Genomic DNA, 20,466 nt, shown 5'->3' on the forward strand with positions numbered 1-20,466 from the left:
CCAGGCTCCTCTGTCCATGGGATTCTCCAGGCAAGAATACTGGAGTGAGTCGCATTTCCTTCTCCGCTAATGCTGCTACTGGCTAGAATAAATTAGATTATCATTATCAAATTCAATCAGAACTCTAAGGCAAGACTTTCATTCCATCTGATCCCCTCCCTACCAAAGAGGACTCTCTGAAGTTGGAGCTTGGATTGGACATGGTCAATATACCTGGTAATTTCCCTCTGGAAAACTCCAGTAACTTCAATTACTCTCAGAATAAAATCCCAGCAACTAAGCACGGCTATAAGCTCCTGAGTGTCTGGGCTGCATCGCGTCTACCACGGCCATGGTCTTGCTCTTCCTGAGCCTCAAGTCAGCTCCCCATCGAGGACCCTGGCACTTGCTGTTCCCTACCTGGATTACTCTTCTCCAGACAACGCCATGGTTTTCTCTGTTGCCTCATTCAGTTCTCAGCTCAAAAGTAACTTTCTTTAAGGTGATGAATTAAAAATAGCTCCCCATCACCATTTCTACCCTCTTATTTCCTTAGCTTGCTTTATTTTTTTCACAGCTCTGTATACCTGTGTGTGATATATTTGTTGTTTGTATCTTTATTGTCTGTTTCTTCCTCTAGAAGGTAAGCTGTGAATTATTCTCAATTGGGTATGTTTTGTTCATTATTTTACCCTCAGACCTATAATAAAGCTGACAAATATTAGATATTTGACAGAGTAGCTGGATGAGTGAAATACTCTATGATATCTGTCACCCAATTTTGGTGTAGGGGCTATATGAAACAGGGGCGTTAATTCTGGTGAGGAGGGGAAAGATTCAGAGCATCAGGTATAAAGAGGCAGAGAGAAAGCAGTAATGAGACCTAAAAATGACTGCAGGACAGTTTCAGCAGTTCTAGCATGACAAGGATTTCCAAGAAGAGGATTCCATTTACCAGTCACCTGAGGACAAACTCAAGGGCAGGCTGGGAGGTGCTGAAGCTTGAAACTTGAACACATCCACTAAGAGGAGCTGAGTATCAAGTTATATGAGCAACGTATAATCTTTTTTAACACATAAAACATTATTTGTCTAACCCTATCAAACACTGTCAATATCTCTACTTTCAGAAACATAAATACTTGGTTATATTTTTTTTAAACAAAAGCACTACTGCTCTAGTTTTCATTTATCCTCTTTAGAGAGGTACAAATTGAAAGGAAAGCAACAAATCAAGTTTCCTGATCAACACAAATAGGTACAGTATCTGTGGTGAATAGCAAGATGTGATACAGTAAGTAATAAATAAAAATTACAGTTTATTTAAATATGGCAGTGAAGACTTATTTCTAGGTGACTGCTCCTATGCAGGAATATAAATCTAGTGTGGTTAAATTTCAAAGGAAAACAAAAATGTAGAATTTTATGGGATGGGAATACCAGACTACCTTACTTATCTCCTGAGAAACCTGTATGCAGGCCAAGAAGCAACAGTTAGAATCAGATATGGAACAACAGACTGGTTCCAAATTCGAAAGGAGTATGTCAAGGCAGTATACTGTCACCCTGCTTATTTAACTTCTATGCAGAGCACATCATGTGAAATGCCAGACTGGATGCAGCACAAGCTGGAATCAAGATTGCCAAGAGAAATCGCAATTACCTCAGATATGCAGATAACATCATCCTAATGGCAGAATGCAAGGAGGAGCTAAAGAGTCACTTGATGAAAGTGAAAGAGGAGAGTGAAAAAGATGGCTTAAACCTAAATTTTCAAAACCTGGAAAAAGTGGAAATAGTGACAGATTTTATTTTCTTGGCCTCCAAGATCACTGCGGACCACGGCTGCAGCCACAAAGTTAAAAGACGCTTGCTCCTTGGAAGAAAAGCTATGATCAAAATAGACAGCATGTTAAAAAGCAGACACATTACTTTGCCAACAAAGGTCCATCTAGTCAAAGCTACCAGTATTCATGAATGGATGTGAGTATTGGACCATAAAGAAGGCTGAGCACTGAAGAACTGATGCTTTTGAACTGTGGTGTTGGAGAAGACTCTTAGGAGTCATTTGGACTGCAAGGAGATCAAACCAGTCAATCCTAAAGGAAATCAATCCTGAATTTTCATTGGAAGAATGGATGCTGAAACTCCAAAACTCTGGCCAACTGATGCGAAGAGCCAACTCACTGGAAAAGACTCATGCTGGGAAAGACAGAAGGTGAGAAGAGAAGGGGACAACAGGGGATGAGATGGTTGGATGGCATTGCTGACTCAATGGACATGAATTTAAGCAAACTCCGAGAGACTGTGAAGGACAGGGAAGGCTGGCGTCCTGCAGTCCATGGGGTCACAAAGAGTTGGACAGGACTGAGCGACTGAACAACTGCCAAAATTTTAATGTTAGCACAGTGCAAAAAGAAAAACAACTTTAGGGACCAAACGCAACATGGCAACCTCTGGGTTAAATTCATGTAATGGCTATCCTACAATGCCAGTGCTTCTGAGCCATTACTGCCAGGCAGTCCTACATTTGCAAATAAGTCATCGCAAACTATGATTGTGCCCTCCCTCATTTGAATTGTATCACCTGATGCTGGGAGTGACTGGGGGCGGGAGGAGAAGGGGACGACAGAGGATGAGATGGCTGGATGGCATCACGGACTCGATGGACACGAGTCTGAGTGAACTCCGGGAGTTGGTGACCGACAGGGAGGCCTGGCGTGCTGCAATTCACGGGGTTGCAAAGAGTCGGACACGGCTGAGCGACTGAACAGAACTGAATGCAATTTTTAGGACTTCCCTGGTGGCTCAGACAGCAAAGCGTCTGTCTACAATGTGGGAGACTCGGGTTCGAGCCCTGGGTTGGGAAGATCCCCTGGAGAAGGAAATGGCAATTCATTCCAGTACTATTGCCTGGAAAATCCCATGGACAAAGGAGCCTGGTAGGCTACAGTCAGTCTATGGGGTTGCAAAGAGTCGGACACAACTAAGCGACTTCACTAATGCAATTTTTAGACTAACTTTAACCAGTTAACATTACTAGAATATTTTATAGGACTAGTAAATATAGTTCTCTTTTTGTAGGAAGGCATAAGGAGCAATTCAATGACTTCACTAAAGAGAGATAATGAGACAAATAATAAAACTAAGCTTCTCATTCATTATCCCATTAACAAGACATTCCTCTAGGGTTCATATGCTTGTCTTTTAGGCAAAAGTATTATATTTAAATATGCATATTTGTAAATTAACTACAATAAAAGACCAAACGAGCACAAACAATTCCATGTGAGTGTATTCTAAACTGATGAAAGTGTTCCATACTTCTGAAAGATGTAGTGTTACGGGTATTTTCTACTGTCATTTCTCACACAAAGTGGAGAAAGGGAAACACAACAACCAGAAGACGCATGCGGATCATGAGTTTTCACCGAATGAAAACATGGAAAGTACAAACGCATGGGCAATTTAAATAGCTCCAGCCCTTCAGAAAACACCACTTAAAGGATGGTTTCCTGAGCTGTCTCCTTAAATATCTGCAACCATTGTTTTTATACATTCCAGGATTATCCAAAATTAGCATAGATTACTAGGCAATTTCTAAAATTTCCAGCTAGCAATTACTTTCATAAGCTTTTATTAAACTGCACGTGTCTAGTTTCTGGGTTTTACTTAATGGTAACTGAAATTTAGCTAAAAATTATGTTTCAGTTGCTCACAACCATAGTTACTAAATGTTGTGTGTGCTCAGTTGCTCAGTCGTGTCCAACTCTTGGTGACTTCTATGGGCTGTAGCCCTCCAGGCTCCTCTGTCCATGGGATTTTTCCAGGCAAGAATACTGGAGTGGGTTACCATTTCCTCCTCCAGGGGAACATCCCAGGAATTGAACCTGCATCTCGGTATCCTGGGTCTCCTGCATTGTCAGACAAATTCTTTACCACTCAACCATCCAGGAAGCCCAGTTATTAAATAGGTAACCCAAATAAATCAACCGAAATCAATTATTTTGTATTCATTCAAATGTTCTCCATGTGGGACTTTTATATTATATTCACAATAAACTTTTTACTTGGAAACAATGTCTCCTAATAAAAGTATATTTTCAAAATTACAGAAGAATTCCTTTAGTTAATAATTAATTTTTTCCCATTGATTTAGGGCCTAAATCTTGCAGATAAGAGAAAGAATGAATGACAATGATGTGACAAGAATGAAAACTGATTACCCTTTGCAGACTATCTGGACTTGTGAGTTTGCTCAGTATAAAACTGTCAAGTATAAAAAAGATGCAATTAACATATCCCTCACCTTGTGATATATGAAAGCATGTGTACTGAAACCTTAAGAAAATGTAATACCCACATGCTACTATAAAATAAAGCCTTTATCCATTAACTGGGCGGCTGTCTCATTCATAGGAAGGATAATTTTGCTCTACAAATAGTCATTAAGTCATTTTGGTTAAACTTCCCCTTCAGGTATTTGTTTTCCTCTAGTTTTAGCTCTCTGTTTATCAAGTGATGATAAGCATTCCTTTCTTTGTGTAAAGACATTTTAAGCGTTTCGATTACTAAAGTGCTAAAGTGAAGTGCTAGGAACAACGAGGATGCCACGGATCTTACCGGGAAGCATCTCTAATTTCCTTCCTATTCTCAGGCGTTCCTGAGTATCTGCTCCTAATCCACTCACCCATTATACTGGTTTTCAGCATTAATGTGTTCACATAGCAATTCATATGTCAATTTTTTGGATAGCTTTTATTCAAATTGCATTTTGAAGCGCTCAGCGGGGGATTTAAGGATAGGAAGCAACCACTGTCTTCTAGACCCAAGTGTTCTATGGACGTATTCAAAGTAACCTAACAATTGTGACATATAATTTAAGATAAATGTAAAATAAAAATAGAGTTTGACTCACAATCAATAAGAACCAATATTTTTAAAATGAATTTATCAGAGAACTTAAGGCTACTAGAGTTAGTGAAGAGGTTTAGAGATTTCAAAAATAGTTTGGAATATTCTGGCAACTACAATGCCTGGAGCAATCCTAAATCACGAAGCACCAAGTGAAGGGAAGAAGTAGGAGTTGACACTAAAGACAGGTAGCAGAAAACAAAGGCAAATCTAATTACAGAAGGAGTACCCAGCACGTTCAAAAGGAGCTTGACCTAACACTTGAAGGACAAACGGCGTGTGGATAAATAAATGGACATAAATAAATGATATTCTAGAATCTGGGCTAGTTTTTAGTATTAGTCTTTGAAACTTGTGTTCTGAAAGAAACTGATCTTATGTTTAAACCCTTGGTAATCTGGGCCCTTTACTTAAAGTCCAAAGAATTAAATAGCTGAAGACTTGAATTTATGCACCAGCTGGCCCTCATTTTTCTGGTATTTATCCTTCATGACTTAAAAGAGCCCTTTGTTCCAGTCCAACTAGCCCATGCAGAGCTTCTAGGACTCATTGATTAATTTCTATCTCTGCCTTGTAATGTACACAGTAACCTTTGCCTGAAACATCCTTCCTTACTTATTCAAATTATCCACAACTACCCTTCAGGGCCAGGTCAATCTCACATATTTTTACATGCCTTTCCAAACTAGACTGTCCCATGACAATCTCTTTTTTCTCTAGATTTCAATAATATTTATTGTCTGATTTATTCACATGCCTTGAATACTTATGTGAAACAATATGTAATTAACTCTTCATGTCTCTATGCCTTCTGTGTTGAATTTTATTGTAAACTATGCTAACAATGTTTTAAAATATCTATGAGGAACTGAAATGCTTCTACTGTAAAAACAACCAGAAGATGCATGCAACTGACAAAACAAAAACGTTTCTCTTTTTCTTCTTGAATTTATGCACCAGCTGGCCCTCATTTTTCTAGTATTAACTTTCTATTAACTATGTAGATCATACATTTTCTGTGTTCTTTTGCTGCACCAGGTTGTAGATCTATTCAAAGCGCAGTGAATGAAGCAGATGGTTCTGGTCCACTTATAAACACATGTTAAATCTGATCATTTTCATGAGGTTCTGCTTTAACAGTATGGGGTAAGCAAACACAGTCACAGTCTTCTACAGAAGCTTATAAATGTTGCATCAGAATAATGTTATATGTTAGCTCAGCCACAGAGAGAATCTGCAGTCTTTGGCTGCCCTTTGCAAATACCAAAGGTGTCCTGTTTCTTCCCCAAACTTGTATTACTTATGGAAAAACATTATGACACAATTGGCAGGCTTCTTCCTACTGACTTGGGCTTGCTGGTTGGGACAGTTTGCTAACACAGCTATCAACCCTGCTTTACGAGAAGCACCTACAGGGAACATTAGAATGAGGGTATCAGATTTCTGCTAGTGTCATTTCTTTAAGAATCCAGTCATACAGTTATGAGGTTGACCCAGCAACTGGACTACATAGGGAATTAAAGTATGATGATCATAGTTGATCTTACATTGGGAGGACTTCAGAGGCAACATTCTTAACCCTAGAGAAAAAGGAATGTTTTGGGTCACTTGGCTGTGAGTCTTCTGGCTACATGAATGGATATTAAACCTTAAAAACCTAGGAAAAAGACATATGCAGACTGCTCTGAGTCAGAGAGCTGACTTCATGGTGTTTTGCTCAGTAAAGGGTGGAGGGACTGAATCTTCAGGAAGGTATGCTTTTCCAGGAGGAGTTCCAGAGGTTATTCCTCCACCCAGCCTTTTTTATTCTCTAAGGATCACTCATCTGACAACTTTTTTTATTTTAAAGGAGCTGCTGTGATCTCAACACCAGATGTAAGCAACCACATTATAGAAATATGTCTCAAGCACTGACAGCTCACTCCCTTTTTTCACAGAGTCTGCTCCAGATGTGCCACTAAGCCCTGGCTTATTTCACACTGCTTTGGAAGAGGAAAAATGCTTATGCTTAGGAGCTCAGAAATAATGCAAAGTGGGACTGTTAGCAGAATCTTCTAATTTGGCAGTGGTTGACATGCTTTACTAAAAAGGAATTATCTACTCTCATGTTTTATGTACAATAGAAGTTTGACATGAATGTTTTTCTCACTGTCATTCTCAGAGTCTTTTTGAGCTGCCATTGGGTGAAGAGTCTTATGAGGCACTGCGGGACCAAGGGGGGTGGTTTTCTTCAGAGGAAAAAAATCCTAATTAGTAACATCGTCAGTTTCCATGATGCAGGACTCCATCCATGGCTGATTTCAAATTGCTACTATGATCTCTTTGACTGAGATGAGGTAAATGCAATCTCTTCTTGCCAGTCAGGCACAAGCTGACTCTAGCATTCATAGAGCCCTGAGGCCTCAAACCGTTATTTACTTGGCATGGCTCTCCTTTATGTGTATCTGAGGTATTTATCTTAAGGATTTATGGGAGAAAATGGAATTTTATTCAGTTTACAAATCAATTGCTCCTATATTAATCTCACATGTATTTTGTTCAATAGAATAACTGATGAAAACAAATGCAACCACAACCATCTCTTAATTTTCTGACTTAAGATGAAACAGTGACTTGATCCAATTCAAATAGCAAGTCATTCTAAAAAATATGACATATCTTTGGATACATTATCAGTGAATAATTTGAAAATACATGAATTACATTCAATGAAATAATGCAAGCCTTGAGTCATGATGGATTTTGAAAGTTATTCAGCTTTCCCTTCTTTTATATAATTTTCTCAGCAGGGGATCTTTCTGATCCAGGGTTTGAACCTACGTCTCTTGCATTGCAGGCAGATTCTTTACTGTCTGAGCCACCGTGGTCTTCCCAGGTGGATCCCCTGGAGAAGGAAATGGCAACCCACATCAGGATTCTTGCCTGAAGAATTCCATGGACAGAGGAGCCTGGTGGACTACAGGCCATGGGATCACAGAGTTAGACATGACTTACCACGTGCATGCGTGTGTACACACACACACACGCACACACACACACATTAAGACCATGACCACTGTCCTGAAAACACTCAGTTCCAATCTGCCAGTGCAGTGCCTATACCCTGAGCTGAAAAAGGTAGTTTTCAATCTACCCCTTAATAGAACAATGCTTCAAGACATGTTTATATTTGAATAACTCAAAACTTTTTCTTTGAATTATAACCTCACTTTCATTGTCATTAGTTGCTCACAAATACCATTTTATTTCCTTGAGAAATATACAATACATAATTTTTAACTAAATGTATTCCTAAAATTGAAATAGCTTTGCAGATTGATTACTAAATTAATTCTCACATGAGGATAATTTCATTAAAATAGATGGGATTTCTTAATATAAGAAAAATTGAGAAAAGCAATTTGAATTCAAATTAGTAGACTACCTCCAAAATGTTACCATTTTCCAAGCTATACTTTCTATGCCATTAAAATTAGGAAAATATCTCTTCCCTATCTAACATATCCAGCTGTCTTAAAATATAAATGAGATTTTATTATTAATATCAAGAGCATTTAGAAAAAAATGTATGGAATTCTATAATATGCATATTTGTAAAATCCCAAGTATAAGAACTCATCCAGTGAAACATTATAATGAGCATACCAGTAGGTCTATGTTTGTATTTAATTAACATCAACATGATATTCATTTCTCAGTAAGTTATATCTTTTTAAAAATTACAGTAACAAAGAACATTTGCTGGATACTTACAGTTCCAGGGCGAGGATACGGAATTCTCCCCTGGTAGGAAATCAGCTGATGATTGGGTCCTTCTTTGTGTGCAAAAGGCCCATTAAACACAGTCTGTATATCAGAGAAATGATACACACATACTGCTGATCCTTTAAAAACTGAGCTGAAAAAAAAGAAAACAGAAAAATATTAATTTTACTATTTCCTCAATTTTAAAGTGATTGTATTGGTCATAATGTTGTGCACCTGAAATCATCAGAACGTTGTTAATTGACTATGCGTGCTCAGTGGCTTCAGTAGCGTCTGCTTCTTTGTGATCCCATGGACCACAGCCCACCAGGCTCTTCTGTCCATGGGGCTCTCCAAACAAGAATATTGGAGTGTGTTGCCATTTCCTCCCTCCAGGGGATCTTCCAACCCAGGGACTGAGCCCATGTCTCCTCAGTCTCCCATTTTGCAGGTTGATTCTTTACCACTGAGCCACCAGGAAAGCTCAATTGCAATGTAAAATAAACAGTTAAAAATAAATAGATAAATAAATTTATATACAACTTAAAAATAAATGGCAAAATCAATGATAAAAAGTTGAATGTTATGGTACACAAGTTAAGCAAAAAAACTTTTGAAATAGCCATTGATATAAAAAGCATTAAGACATTTATTTACAGTCATCCATGAACATAGTAGACATTAAGTTATAAAAAAGGATTCAACAAATCTGGCCCAAAATATAGAACAAATCAAAGTAATTTCTAACTGGTTTTTCTTGGCACCAAAAAAAGGAACTGATGATTTATTAAAAAATATGATTTGAATTCTAAGTCACTATTGATACAGCCTATCATAATTTAACTCACAAAATAAATCTTACTTATAAGGGAACACTCTATCTCCTTGTCTTAAGATTATTTTAATGTAAAAGTGCTCTTATAATGTCATAAATAATTAAAGAGTTAAAAGAATGTTTTTATAATTACTATTACTCAATAAAGGTTATTGTTTAACTCATACAATTTATTTGTTTAATAATTACCTTGATGTTGTAAAAATGCCATACACTAGTGTTGTCCTTGGGTTATCCATTTCCAGCAGAAATACATCCTCTGTAAGAGGGAAAAATAATTTTTTAAAGTTTCCAAATATTTAAAAAATTTACCCTAAGTGAACAATTTCAACTATGAAAAGTATTATTCAGAAAGATATTCCTGCAGCATTATTATAATTTGACAAGAACTAAAAGATAAGCACTTGGTAAAATAAATAAAATATTCAGTTCAGTCGCTCAGTCGTGTCTGACTCTTTGCGATCCCATGGACTGCAGCACTCCAGGCTTCCCTGTCCATCACCAACTCCCAGAGCTTACTCAAATTCATGTCCATTGAGTCAGTGATGCCATCCAACCATCTCATCCTCTGTTGTCCCCTTCTCCTCCTCCCTTCAATCTTTCCCAGCATCAGGGTCTTTTCCAAGGAGTCAGTCCTTAACATCAGGTGGCCAAAGTACCAGAGTTTCAGCTTCACCCATCCATCCTTCCAGTGAATATTCAGGATTGATTTCCTTCAGGATTGACTGGTTTGATCTTCCTGTTGTCCAAGGGACTCTCAAGAGTCTTGCCCAACACCACAGTTCAAAAGCATTAATTCTTCAGTGCTCAGCTTTCTTTATAGTCCAACTCTCACATCTATACATGACTACTGGAAAAACTATAGCTTTGACTAGATGGACCTTTGTCGACAAAGTAATGTTTCTGCTTTTTAATATGCTGTCTAGGTTGGTCATAGTTTTTCTTCCAAGGAGCAAGCATCTTTTAATTTCATGGCTGCAGTCACCATCTGCAGTGATTTTGGAGCCCAAGAAAATAAAGTCTGTCACCGTTTCCATTGTTTCCCCATCTATTTGCCATGAAGGGACGGGACTGAATGCGATGATCTTAGTTTTTTGAATAAACACTAAAAGAATTTTTGAGGACTATTGCCTTATGGAAATCATGTTAATAAAATAATATTAAGTAGAAGAGGCATAACATTATTTAATATGAACTAGACTGAGTGACTGAACTGAACTGAACTGAGAACCAAGTAAACCTTTAAACTATACGTCAGAATACAAGAAGATGACCAGTCAGCATTTCTGGTTGACAAACCTACAGAAATTTTTATGTTTCTTCTTTTTTTCCTGAAATTTCTAAATATCCTTTAATGATAAAATACTACATTTTAATTTAACAAGTATTACAAATCTCAATTTCGTTTTAACCTAGGGTTAGAATTTGAACATGGAAGAAAAGTTTTTCACAATGACTTTATAAAGTAAGACCTTTTGTCTTTCAATCAAAATTGCTATAATCATTTTAAACTATATGGAGGCAAAAGGAAAATTACAGATGGTGAGGTGCAGGTGCAATAAATGACAGAATCTGGGAGTAGATTTCTGATAGCAAATCTCAATAATAACCAATTGTTATAAATACAAGAAATATATGGATTTAGGGGCCTTTTTGCAAATAACATTCTTTCTGACCAATACAAAGAAAGATGTATTTTTATTCACAATAAATTTAGGACATCTTAAGTAATAAAGTAATAACCCCTAGTCTGTCTATGTGTGAACAAAGGTTGGCACTGTCTAGCTCTCCCTAAAATAAGGAGAAACTGAAACATTCCAAGTCACTGAAACATAAATATACAATACTTGCAAAGAATTCTGGAGGAAATAGTGACTAGGTTATAACACAAAATCATACTTAAAACTTTTTTTCTAGAAAAAACTGAAGTAGAAATTTGTGTTTCTATGATCAACATAATGGCTTTTCAGGAGACCAAATGTCTATTTCAGTTGTTGTAACTGCTAGAACCATATTTGCACATGAATTTGAGCAAACTCCGGGAGATAGTGGAGGGCAGAGAAGCCCGGTGCGCTGCAGTCCACGAAGGAGCAAAGAGTTGGACTTGATTTAGTGACTAAACAACAACAGAATCATATTATAACACCTTTTGATTACTTGCCTCATCAATCATTTTATACTTTAATGAATTAAAGCAAAATAAAAATCATTTCTAAACATAACTTGGTAAACATGATACTATGATACATACCAAGTTATTCTGGTTAAAAAGAGAACCGTTCGTTGGTAGAAAGAAATCAGATTGTCTGTCCTTATTTGACCTGGAACGTATAACCCTTCTGACGTCGCACATGCTGAGAATATTTGGTCCCAGGGTCACCAAGAAGAACTAAAACTGGAGAACAAGTCTAATTTCCACTCTGACACTTCTCTAACCTTTAATTCTCTTCATTAACTGTGGTAAAAATGTATAGCTATATTTTCATGCAAATTGATTTTAAACTAGAATATCTGAATTCAAACATATATGAAATACACAACCATTTCTTAAAAGCACAAGCATATAATTACTTATATATAAATTATACAAGTACTTCTCTCTGTCAGTCTCTATGACACATATACAAACACACATACAGAACACACTGATCTATATATCATGGTGGATTCAACAAACTATATGTTTCAGCAGTGCACTTAGGGGTAAGAAAGATTTAAAAACTACTTCAGGAAATTCATGAGTAGTACCCAGATCATTAATCCAGAATTGTAAACTTTACAAACTCTCTTTCAAAAGCATTTTTAAATCTCACATTTATGTACCTAATTCATCAAAGTGTGTCTCTGGGCCATCTTCATCAGTTACTGAGCACACCAGCCTCGCCTTTAGGAAAGTAGTCCACTTGTTGACAAGGCTACGCAGTCCACCAGTGTCATTCTGAAATCATTTTGAAAACATATTTCAGACTGCTTAAATAAACATTGAAATATATTTAAAATTGAATTTGGATTCTTATTATTTGGGGATTTGTTATAATCTGAAGGATGGAAATGTTAACCAAGTCTGCATATCAATAAAGAGGAATAGTTGTTATATGCTGCTGCTGCTGCTAAGTCACTGCAGTCGTGTCCGACTCTGTGCGACCCCGTAGACGGCAGCCCACCAGGCTCCCCCGTCCCTGGGATTCTCCAGGCAAGAACACTGGAGTGGGTTGCCATTTCCTTCTCCAATGCATGAAAGTGAAAAGTGAAAGGGAAGTCGCTCAGTTGTGTCCGACTCTTTGCGACCCGATGGACTACAGCCTACCAGGCTCCTCCATCCATGGGATTTTCCAGGCAAGAGTACTGGAGTGGGCTGCCATTGCCTTCTCCGAGTTGATATATAGTAATTTAAAAAAAACAGTTATACTGTTATTCTTCTATTTTCAGTTCAACTGAAAATGTATCAAACTGAATTGAATAAACACATACACCTCAAAACTTTCTAAATATCTCACTGTCTTCAACACAAACATAAATTAATGTATACAGGGAATCTGGCAGATTCTACAGTGGTCAGGAGAGTGGGTTTGTACTTATGCCAAGTAGTTCCCATTACTTCTATTTTCCTGCCTTCATTTCTCTGCATTATTATTTAATTCTTAATATTTCTAATCAGATGATTTATATGCATATTTCTCTGGTGAGGGCAGAGAAAATGGTATTTGGATCATTCACAAATAGTCTCTATTGATAACATTTTTTTCCTGTACACCCTGAAGCCTTTTACCTCAGCAGGTGGTCTTACCGCCTTGTTCCAAACGACTGAGAAGCAGATGAGCTCCACAATCAGTGGAATATTGCAGCACTTTAAACTATACTACTTTAAACATTAAATGCTTTAAGAAATGCTTGTGTACAAAAGATGCTAATCATAAATACATCAGGATAAGCCTGTAATACTCCTATGTGAGAAGACATCATGCGTTTTGAGTCGTGGGCTTCCCAGGTACCTCAGTGGTAAAGAACCTGTCTGCCAATACAGGAGACAAGGGTTTGATTCCTGGGTGGGGAAGATCCCTTTGAGAAGGGAATGGCTACCCACTCCAATATTCTTGCCTGGGAAATTCCAGGTACAGAGGACCCTGGCTCTAGTCCATAGGGTCACAAAAGAGTTGTACATGACTTCGCAACTAAACAACAACAACATGTATACTCACTGTTGATTAACAAGAACATTTTGATCACTGTTTGTAACTAGAACTGTATTGTAATTAAGCATTTCTTAATTTCACTATTGTAGACAATTCTTCAATATTTGTCTTTTACTGTTGCTTTGCTGTATTCAGAAGAACTGCTTTATTTCTTTCTATAGTATACAATTTAGCAATTTGTTTTTAATACTAATACTTTAAATGCAAAAGCAAAATTAATACAAACTGCTAATTTTTATAAAAGCATGACAAATTTCCTTGGATTGATTTTTTACTGAAATAGTATGCTTATCTCACATGACTAATGTGAAAAAAACATTAAGTCTAAATGTATGCTTTTAATATTTTATTAATTGGTAATAGAAGATAATAAAAAGTAGGAAGATAAACTTTTGGAAAAAGAAAATGTGTTTATAAGACATGAATTTCTTACTCTTCCAACTAGAACAACTCTAACACTTACCGGACATATTCTAGCAATCATGGAATGAATCTGTTTCGTACTCCTGCTATTGTCAGCCAGCTTCTCTTTGAAGAAGAAATACACCTTAGCATCGTTTGGATCAGTGCCATCTGGTATGACATGTGCATCCACAAACATAGGTTCTAGAAAAGAATACAAAGATGATATACATAGTCATGATGAAAACCCTTCTGCTCTCCATCCATGTAGATCACAGACACGTGCTTTCTCCATCTCTGGTATAAAGGAACAATTCAACATTCATAGGCAGAAAGTCTAAAAGCAATTAATTATATTCACAAAACATACTGCATTTGGAATGTCAAGTGCCACAAAGTACAGCTGTAACATTATAGCTTAAACTATTTTCCTCTGTCTGCAATACATTCTGAAAGCACAGTAACTGCAAACGTGTGCCTTGATGAGTTTTAAAAAATTGAAGTTTTCTACCAGCTATTGCCCATGGGATCTGATAGCCATTTAACAGAAAAAAAGTTTGTTTTTAAATGTGTGGCTTTCAGTCTAGTACATATAAATTCAAATTCACTGAAGCAGAATGAAGAGTTCAGAGTCCAAGATCTGAAAAACACATTTTTCTTAAAATACAGCATGTGAAATGAAGGAGAAACTTTTCAAGACAAAAAATGCAGTCATTTGAAGGCATAGAAGGATTCCTTATTTCAAGAACAAAACAACCTTTAGAATACTCTATTTCCAGATGTACTGGAGGAAAAATCTGAAGAAGTAAATGGACAATCAATGCTTTCTTATGCTGGTCTATCAGTGAAATAGGATGCTCAACTATAGTGATTCATGCTTAACTGTGCAATGTTGAGTGAATTGCCAAATTTAAGGTCAGTTTAAACTATCCCCAGGGTGAAACGACAAAGATCTTAGTTTCTTCCTCCTCTAAACAATAGCAATTGTACAATGGAGCAAATGTACAATGGAAGTGTACATTAAAGTCAAATGAGCACTTTTCATCATGTGAATTCCATGTGACCCCCCAAATAAGAAACATCTGAATACTGAATATAATAAAATTAGCATACTTATGGTTTCCATAAATTATTGGTCAATTTGTGAAAAAAATATATATATACCACTTTTATAGCTTTAGAATCTAAGCATAAAACCATTAGGAAGAGCTTCTAAATAAGCCCTACTCATTATATCTGTCATAAATTTTGGAAAAATTTTAGATTTGGCATTAAAATATAAAAGCAGACCAAATGAATAAATGACACTTCATTGTAATATGTTACAATTAAACAACTGGAGAAGATTCTTGTCTATAGGCCCATATGATGAATATCATTGTCATTTTATTATTAATATATCCTATAACAATTCTATAATTGTTAATAAAGAGTTACAATGTGAAACCTGGATCATTTCATTCATATATTTAGCCTAAATATTTAAAATCACAGAGTACAAAACTGTTGTCACTCATAATTTTTTTAACAATTTTAATGTAATTTTCATGATGATATTAAACAAAGTAGTTTAAAGTCTGGCTCTCAAAAATGGATAAACTGTTATTTTACCACTTAGCCATTTGGAATTGTGTTGATCAGTTCTGACTGCATTCCTCTTGGTTAAACTTCGAAAAATAGCTGCATCTGTCCCCATGAAATCTATATACATTCCAGAGAAAAGCTCTTCATCTATAAAAAAGCAAATGTCAACAAAATTAAAAGCAAATCAAATGTTTTAAAGGGTATTTTAAAAATCTGCTTATTAGATCATGACATATATTACAGAGTATTTAAGTGTTTAAGTTGCTAATTGCTTTCCATTGTCCACCAAATAAAAAAATTTGGATAAAGTTTAATCTGGTCTCATATATCACTACCAAAACAACATTTCCTATATAGAGATAAAATTCCTCTGCCTGACTTAGCTACACTAAATACCTATGTTCATATACTGTGTATCAGTAATGGCAGAAATAATATATAAATTAACAAAAAGAAATGAGTTACTTATTACTTATTTAATAATTAAAAACATATTCTAAGAATCAGAAAACTTGATTTCCAATTCTGGCAGGAATTAACAAACTGGAAATTAGGGATAAATCATTTAGCACCCTGAATCTCATTCTTCTATAGGAACTGGATTATGATCAGATAATTCTTGCTGTTTATTAAAAACTCTATGATTAACACAATTTTATCATTAAAAGTATATGTTTTGTTCTTTGATGCTAGAAGGTTTCTATAAGGTAAACAAAGTGCTACTTTATCAATTGTAGCACACAACATATTAACATTATGTTAATAATATAATACAATTTTAATAAACCATCTATAGCTTAACATATTAACTCATATGAAATAAAATTTAAAGACAAGAAAAAAGATATTTTAAGATTGAATTAATTTATCATTTTTATTGACAAAAATAAGATATCCTAATCTGTATGTGCATAACATTCGACATTTTGCTTCTTTGTTAACATCTACATTAATTTTTAGTCTAGTAAGGAGAGTAAATAGCAAATTGGTATGTGTGACTTTTTTGTACAAAACAATAGTTGAGTTGAAAAAATAATAAAGTTTATCAGGTCTGGCCCACTGACCTACCAAGCATCTGATATTCTAGAATTACTCCCCTCGCCACTTCAGATTGTGGTCATTTTGACAGAACTGAAACATTTTAGAGCATTCTAAGCTCGCTGTTTAGTAATAAGCAATCCCAGTTGGATTAGGAGAGAATGAAGAATGGAATGTTTTCAATATGTGCTCACCAGGTCACAAACTGGACCCCTACCAGTTAGCAAGTGGGTATGTCAGGCATTGTGTTGCCTTTTCTGCTTCCTAGTAGAGAGCTGAAGTCCATGGGAACAGATTATAGGGAGACAATGAAAAAAGAGTTGTATGAAAGGATTTTGAGCAATTAAGTTTCTTTACAATTTTGTGAACGTTTGTGAAGCATCTATGCAAGTATTCTGTAGATACAATGATTGTTAAATTGAGATAACTTTGTAATTAATTATTTCACAGCTTTGTTATACCCAATTATGCCCCCAAAGAGTAGGTTATACATTTTTTATATTCAATAGATTTATTAGCACAGCTCTGAATTATAATCTCATATCCGTTTACAGGAAGAAAAAAAAAAAGGACACTCAGAGGATGGTTTATTGTGGAGGGGACTGATTCTAATCCTACTGCATACCACTTTTTTAGCTTTGTCTTAAAAGGGCTTCCCTGGTGGCTCAGTGGTAAAGTATCTACCTGCCAATGCAGGAGATTTGGGTTTGATCCCTGGGTTGGGAAGATTTCTTGGAAAAGGAAATGGCAACCTACAGCAGTATTCTTGTGTGGGAAATCCCATTGACAGAGGAGCCTCAAGGGTTACAATCAATGGGGTCACAAAAGAGTCCGACATAACTAAGTGACTAAACAATAAACATTACAAAAGAATTAGATGGCTGATTTGTGTAGCATGGCAGAAGCCAACACAACATTGTAAAGCAACTTTCCTCCAATTAAAAATAAATTAAAAATAAAGAAATAAAAACGATAAGATTATTTTAAAAGAGTTAGATGGTTAATTGGCTTCATTTCCTGTCATAAATTCTCAGTAACTTTAACAGCAAGTTAAAATAATAAAGTTTCTGCTTTATTTTGTGTAAGAAATAGTTAATTAACATCACTTTGGAAATAATTTTGCTTAAGGGTAGAAAATTTTTTTCAGAATTTCATTGTAAGGTTTATGCAAAGATAAACTTGCTTCTTTTAAACTTTAATCCAAAAATATTTTGATTTCCAGTTGTACTTCCACTGACAAAAAAATATCTCAAGAGGTTTTGGATAGCTTCCTTAATAAGAGATGTCATCTGACTTCGATGTGCTACAACAATTACTAAAAATAGCAAAAGAACACTAGTGCGGTGGGCAGATGCCATGCTATATTGTGAAATTTGAAATTCTTCTAATTCTCAACATTTCTTGGCACTTTAATATTTTAACCAAATTATATAGTGCATTGCAATTGAACAGAAATGATAAAACATCAAATGGCAAAGTGAGATGGCTACACAAAGAAATGCACAATATTGGAGATAATATTGCAGAGATAATCAATGGAACAAATAAAATGATAAATACAAGGTTATAAAACTTCATGCTCTTTTTAGTTTCAGCTAAGTTAAGCAAATCGTTTAATGATTTTCTTTGATAGTAAGACTCTTGTTAACCAAAATGTTAAGAAGTATAGTATAAGAACGTGAGCCTAGGAATCAAAGTCTCAGGTCTTTGAAAAATGAAGACTAATTATTATCTTCATTTTGTAAATGAATCCAATTCGCTAAGGGCAAAACTATTATATGACTTATCATAGTTTAACAGAAAAATTTATAATGCCTTGTTTTAACTCTTTTTTGTCCTAAATAATACTTGATGAGATAAAATGTCTAGTATCAGTGTTAACAATAATTTTGAATTTCTAAGTTTAGAAATTCATAGCATTTAACTTGAAATAAGTGAAAACTTTTTATATTTATCTAATAGTATACAAATCATAGTTTCTAAAGGCAAATACTTTCTGAGACATTGCTTCTATTAAATAATATTTGGATACTTATTTGAAAATACTTTGCATCAGACTTAATTATATATCCTGTAGTTTCAAAGCTTCCTAATTTTTTGTCCTAATGATACACTTTCATTTCCTCCCTGACCAATCTGAATGACTATATGGAAATAATTTACTGGATAATTTCCAAGTTCACATTTTAGTCAATGCTGGAGTACTTATCTTAATTTAGTTTCCAGATCTGAGAAAGAAAGATGAGTTGCTTTTTAAAATGAATCAAAGCAAAGTCTGTTGAACATAATAATTATTTTCCCACCTGTTCTTTTGTTAAATGATGCGATTTTACCACTGGCAAAACATAGAGAAACAGAAAGGACAAAGTTTTTACTATATAATTGGCATACTGAAATTTAAGATTCGTCTTATAGTCAACTAATGTTAAGTCAGACGTATTCCAGCAGTGTCTTAATTACATATTATAATATGTCTTAAGACATATTCTAGAGTGTCTTTCAAGTGAGTTATAGATAGGCACTGATGACTGAGACTCAAGTACATTGATTTGTTTATGTGTGTAGCAGGGAGAAATTGGGCCTGATTCTTAACTGATATAATTTACAAAATATGAGGAAATAAAAAAGTGATTTTACTAATACCTGTTTTTTCGTATGGGAACTTTTAGACATTTCATAGGGAATGTACTTGGCTAACATATGCACTTTGCTATTTCTTCACATGAAAGAAATACCAGTTTTAATTGTTTGTAAAAGATAACTAAAACATCAGAAAAAGAGAATACACAAAATAACAACTACACTGAAATTTACTTCCTAATATATATTGATATATGTATACATAAGATATTTATAAACATATGTATAGATACATACACTTTTTAAATGGTTGACTTACTCTATGAATGACATTAGTCATATTAGATGAAAAAACACATGGCTATCATTTACTCATGAATATTCTTAGAAATAAGAAATTAGAATTTCTCACAACTTGCTTTCTATTATTTTACTCCTGTACTATCATCCACACAACTATTCAAAATGGACATATGGTATAATGTATTTTTCTTTAATTTCCTTTTTTAAACCTCCCCTTTTATTTTCCACTTACTGATCATAACAGACACTGTGTTCACATTGGGGTTGAAAGAGCAGCGTCCTTTTCCAGATTCACACTTGGAGTCAATCATGAAAACTTGGTCCTTTATTATAGATAAAATTGAAAATGTAAAAAAAATAAATTGCTTTATCTTAGTTAACCAATTGTTCTTTAGTAAAACAAAGCATCATGATGAATAACACGCCTTCTACTTGGTGGCTTATGCCTTCCCAATTTTACTGTGTTAACGTTTTCTTGGCCTATATGAAGAATGCATCTGTAAGTTATAAACTAACCTTAGCACGTCAAGTTCTCATCCTATCACACTCCCCATAAAGTTGATCCAACAAGTTCTCAAATCAACATCAATAAAAACACCTGGCTTAGAAAAATGGTACAGATAAGCCTATTCCAGTGTAAGAAGAGAGATGCAGATGTGGAGAATGGACATGCAGACACAGGGGGAGGGGAGGGTGAGACAAATTGGGAGCTTAGGATTGGCATATATAAATTACCACGTGTAAAAGAGAAAGCTAGTGGGAAACCTGCTCTAGAAGCTCAGCTTGGTGCTCGGTGATGACCTAGTGGGTGGGATGGGGGTGAAGTGGGAGGGAGACCCAAGAGGGAGGGCATATATGTCTACTTATAGCTGATTCACTTATTGTACAGCAGAA

General features: G+C 35.4%; 1 protein-coding gene across 1 annotated transcript in view; it reads right to left on the bottom strand.

The window, feature by feature from the left end:
- SEMA3C (semaphorin 3C) overlaps positions 1-20,466 on the bottom strand; it is a 207,342-nt gene that overhangs the window by 51,476 nt on the left and 135,400 nt on the right. Inside the window, exons 6-11 of the mRNA XM_005679082.3 lie at positions 19,805-19,895; positions 15,679-15,798; positions 14,129-14,271; positions 12,296-12,410; positions 9,662-9,731; positions 8,647-8,791 (exon numbers count right to left, since the gene is read on the bottom strand). Coding sequence (XP_005679139.1) covers positions 8,647-8,791; positions 9,662-9,731; positions 12,296-12,410; positions 14,129-14,271; positions 15,679-15,798; positions 19,805-19,895 — 684 coding nt within the window. The remainder of the gene's footprint in view (positions 1-8,646; positions 8,792-9,661; positions 9,732-12,295; positions 12,411-14,128; positions 14,272-15,678; positions 15,799-19,804; positions 19,896-20,466) is intronic.

This window comes from Capra hircus, chromosome 4 (genome assembly GCF_001704415.2).
Source record: "Capra hircus breed San Clemente chromosome 4, ASM170441v1, whole genome shotgun sequence".
Taxonomy (NCBI): Eukaryota; Metazoa; Chordata; class Mammalia; order Artiodactyla; family Bovidae; genus Capra; species Capra hircus.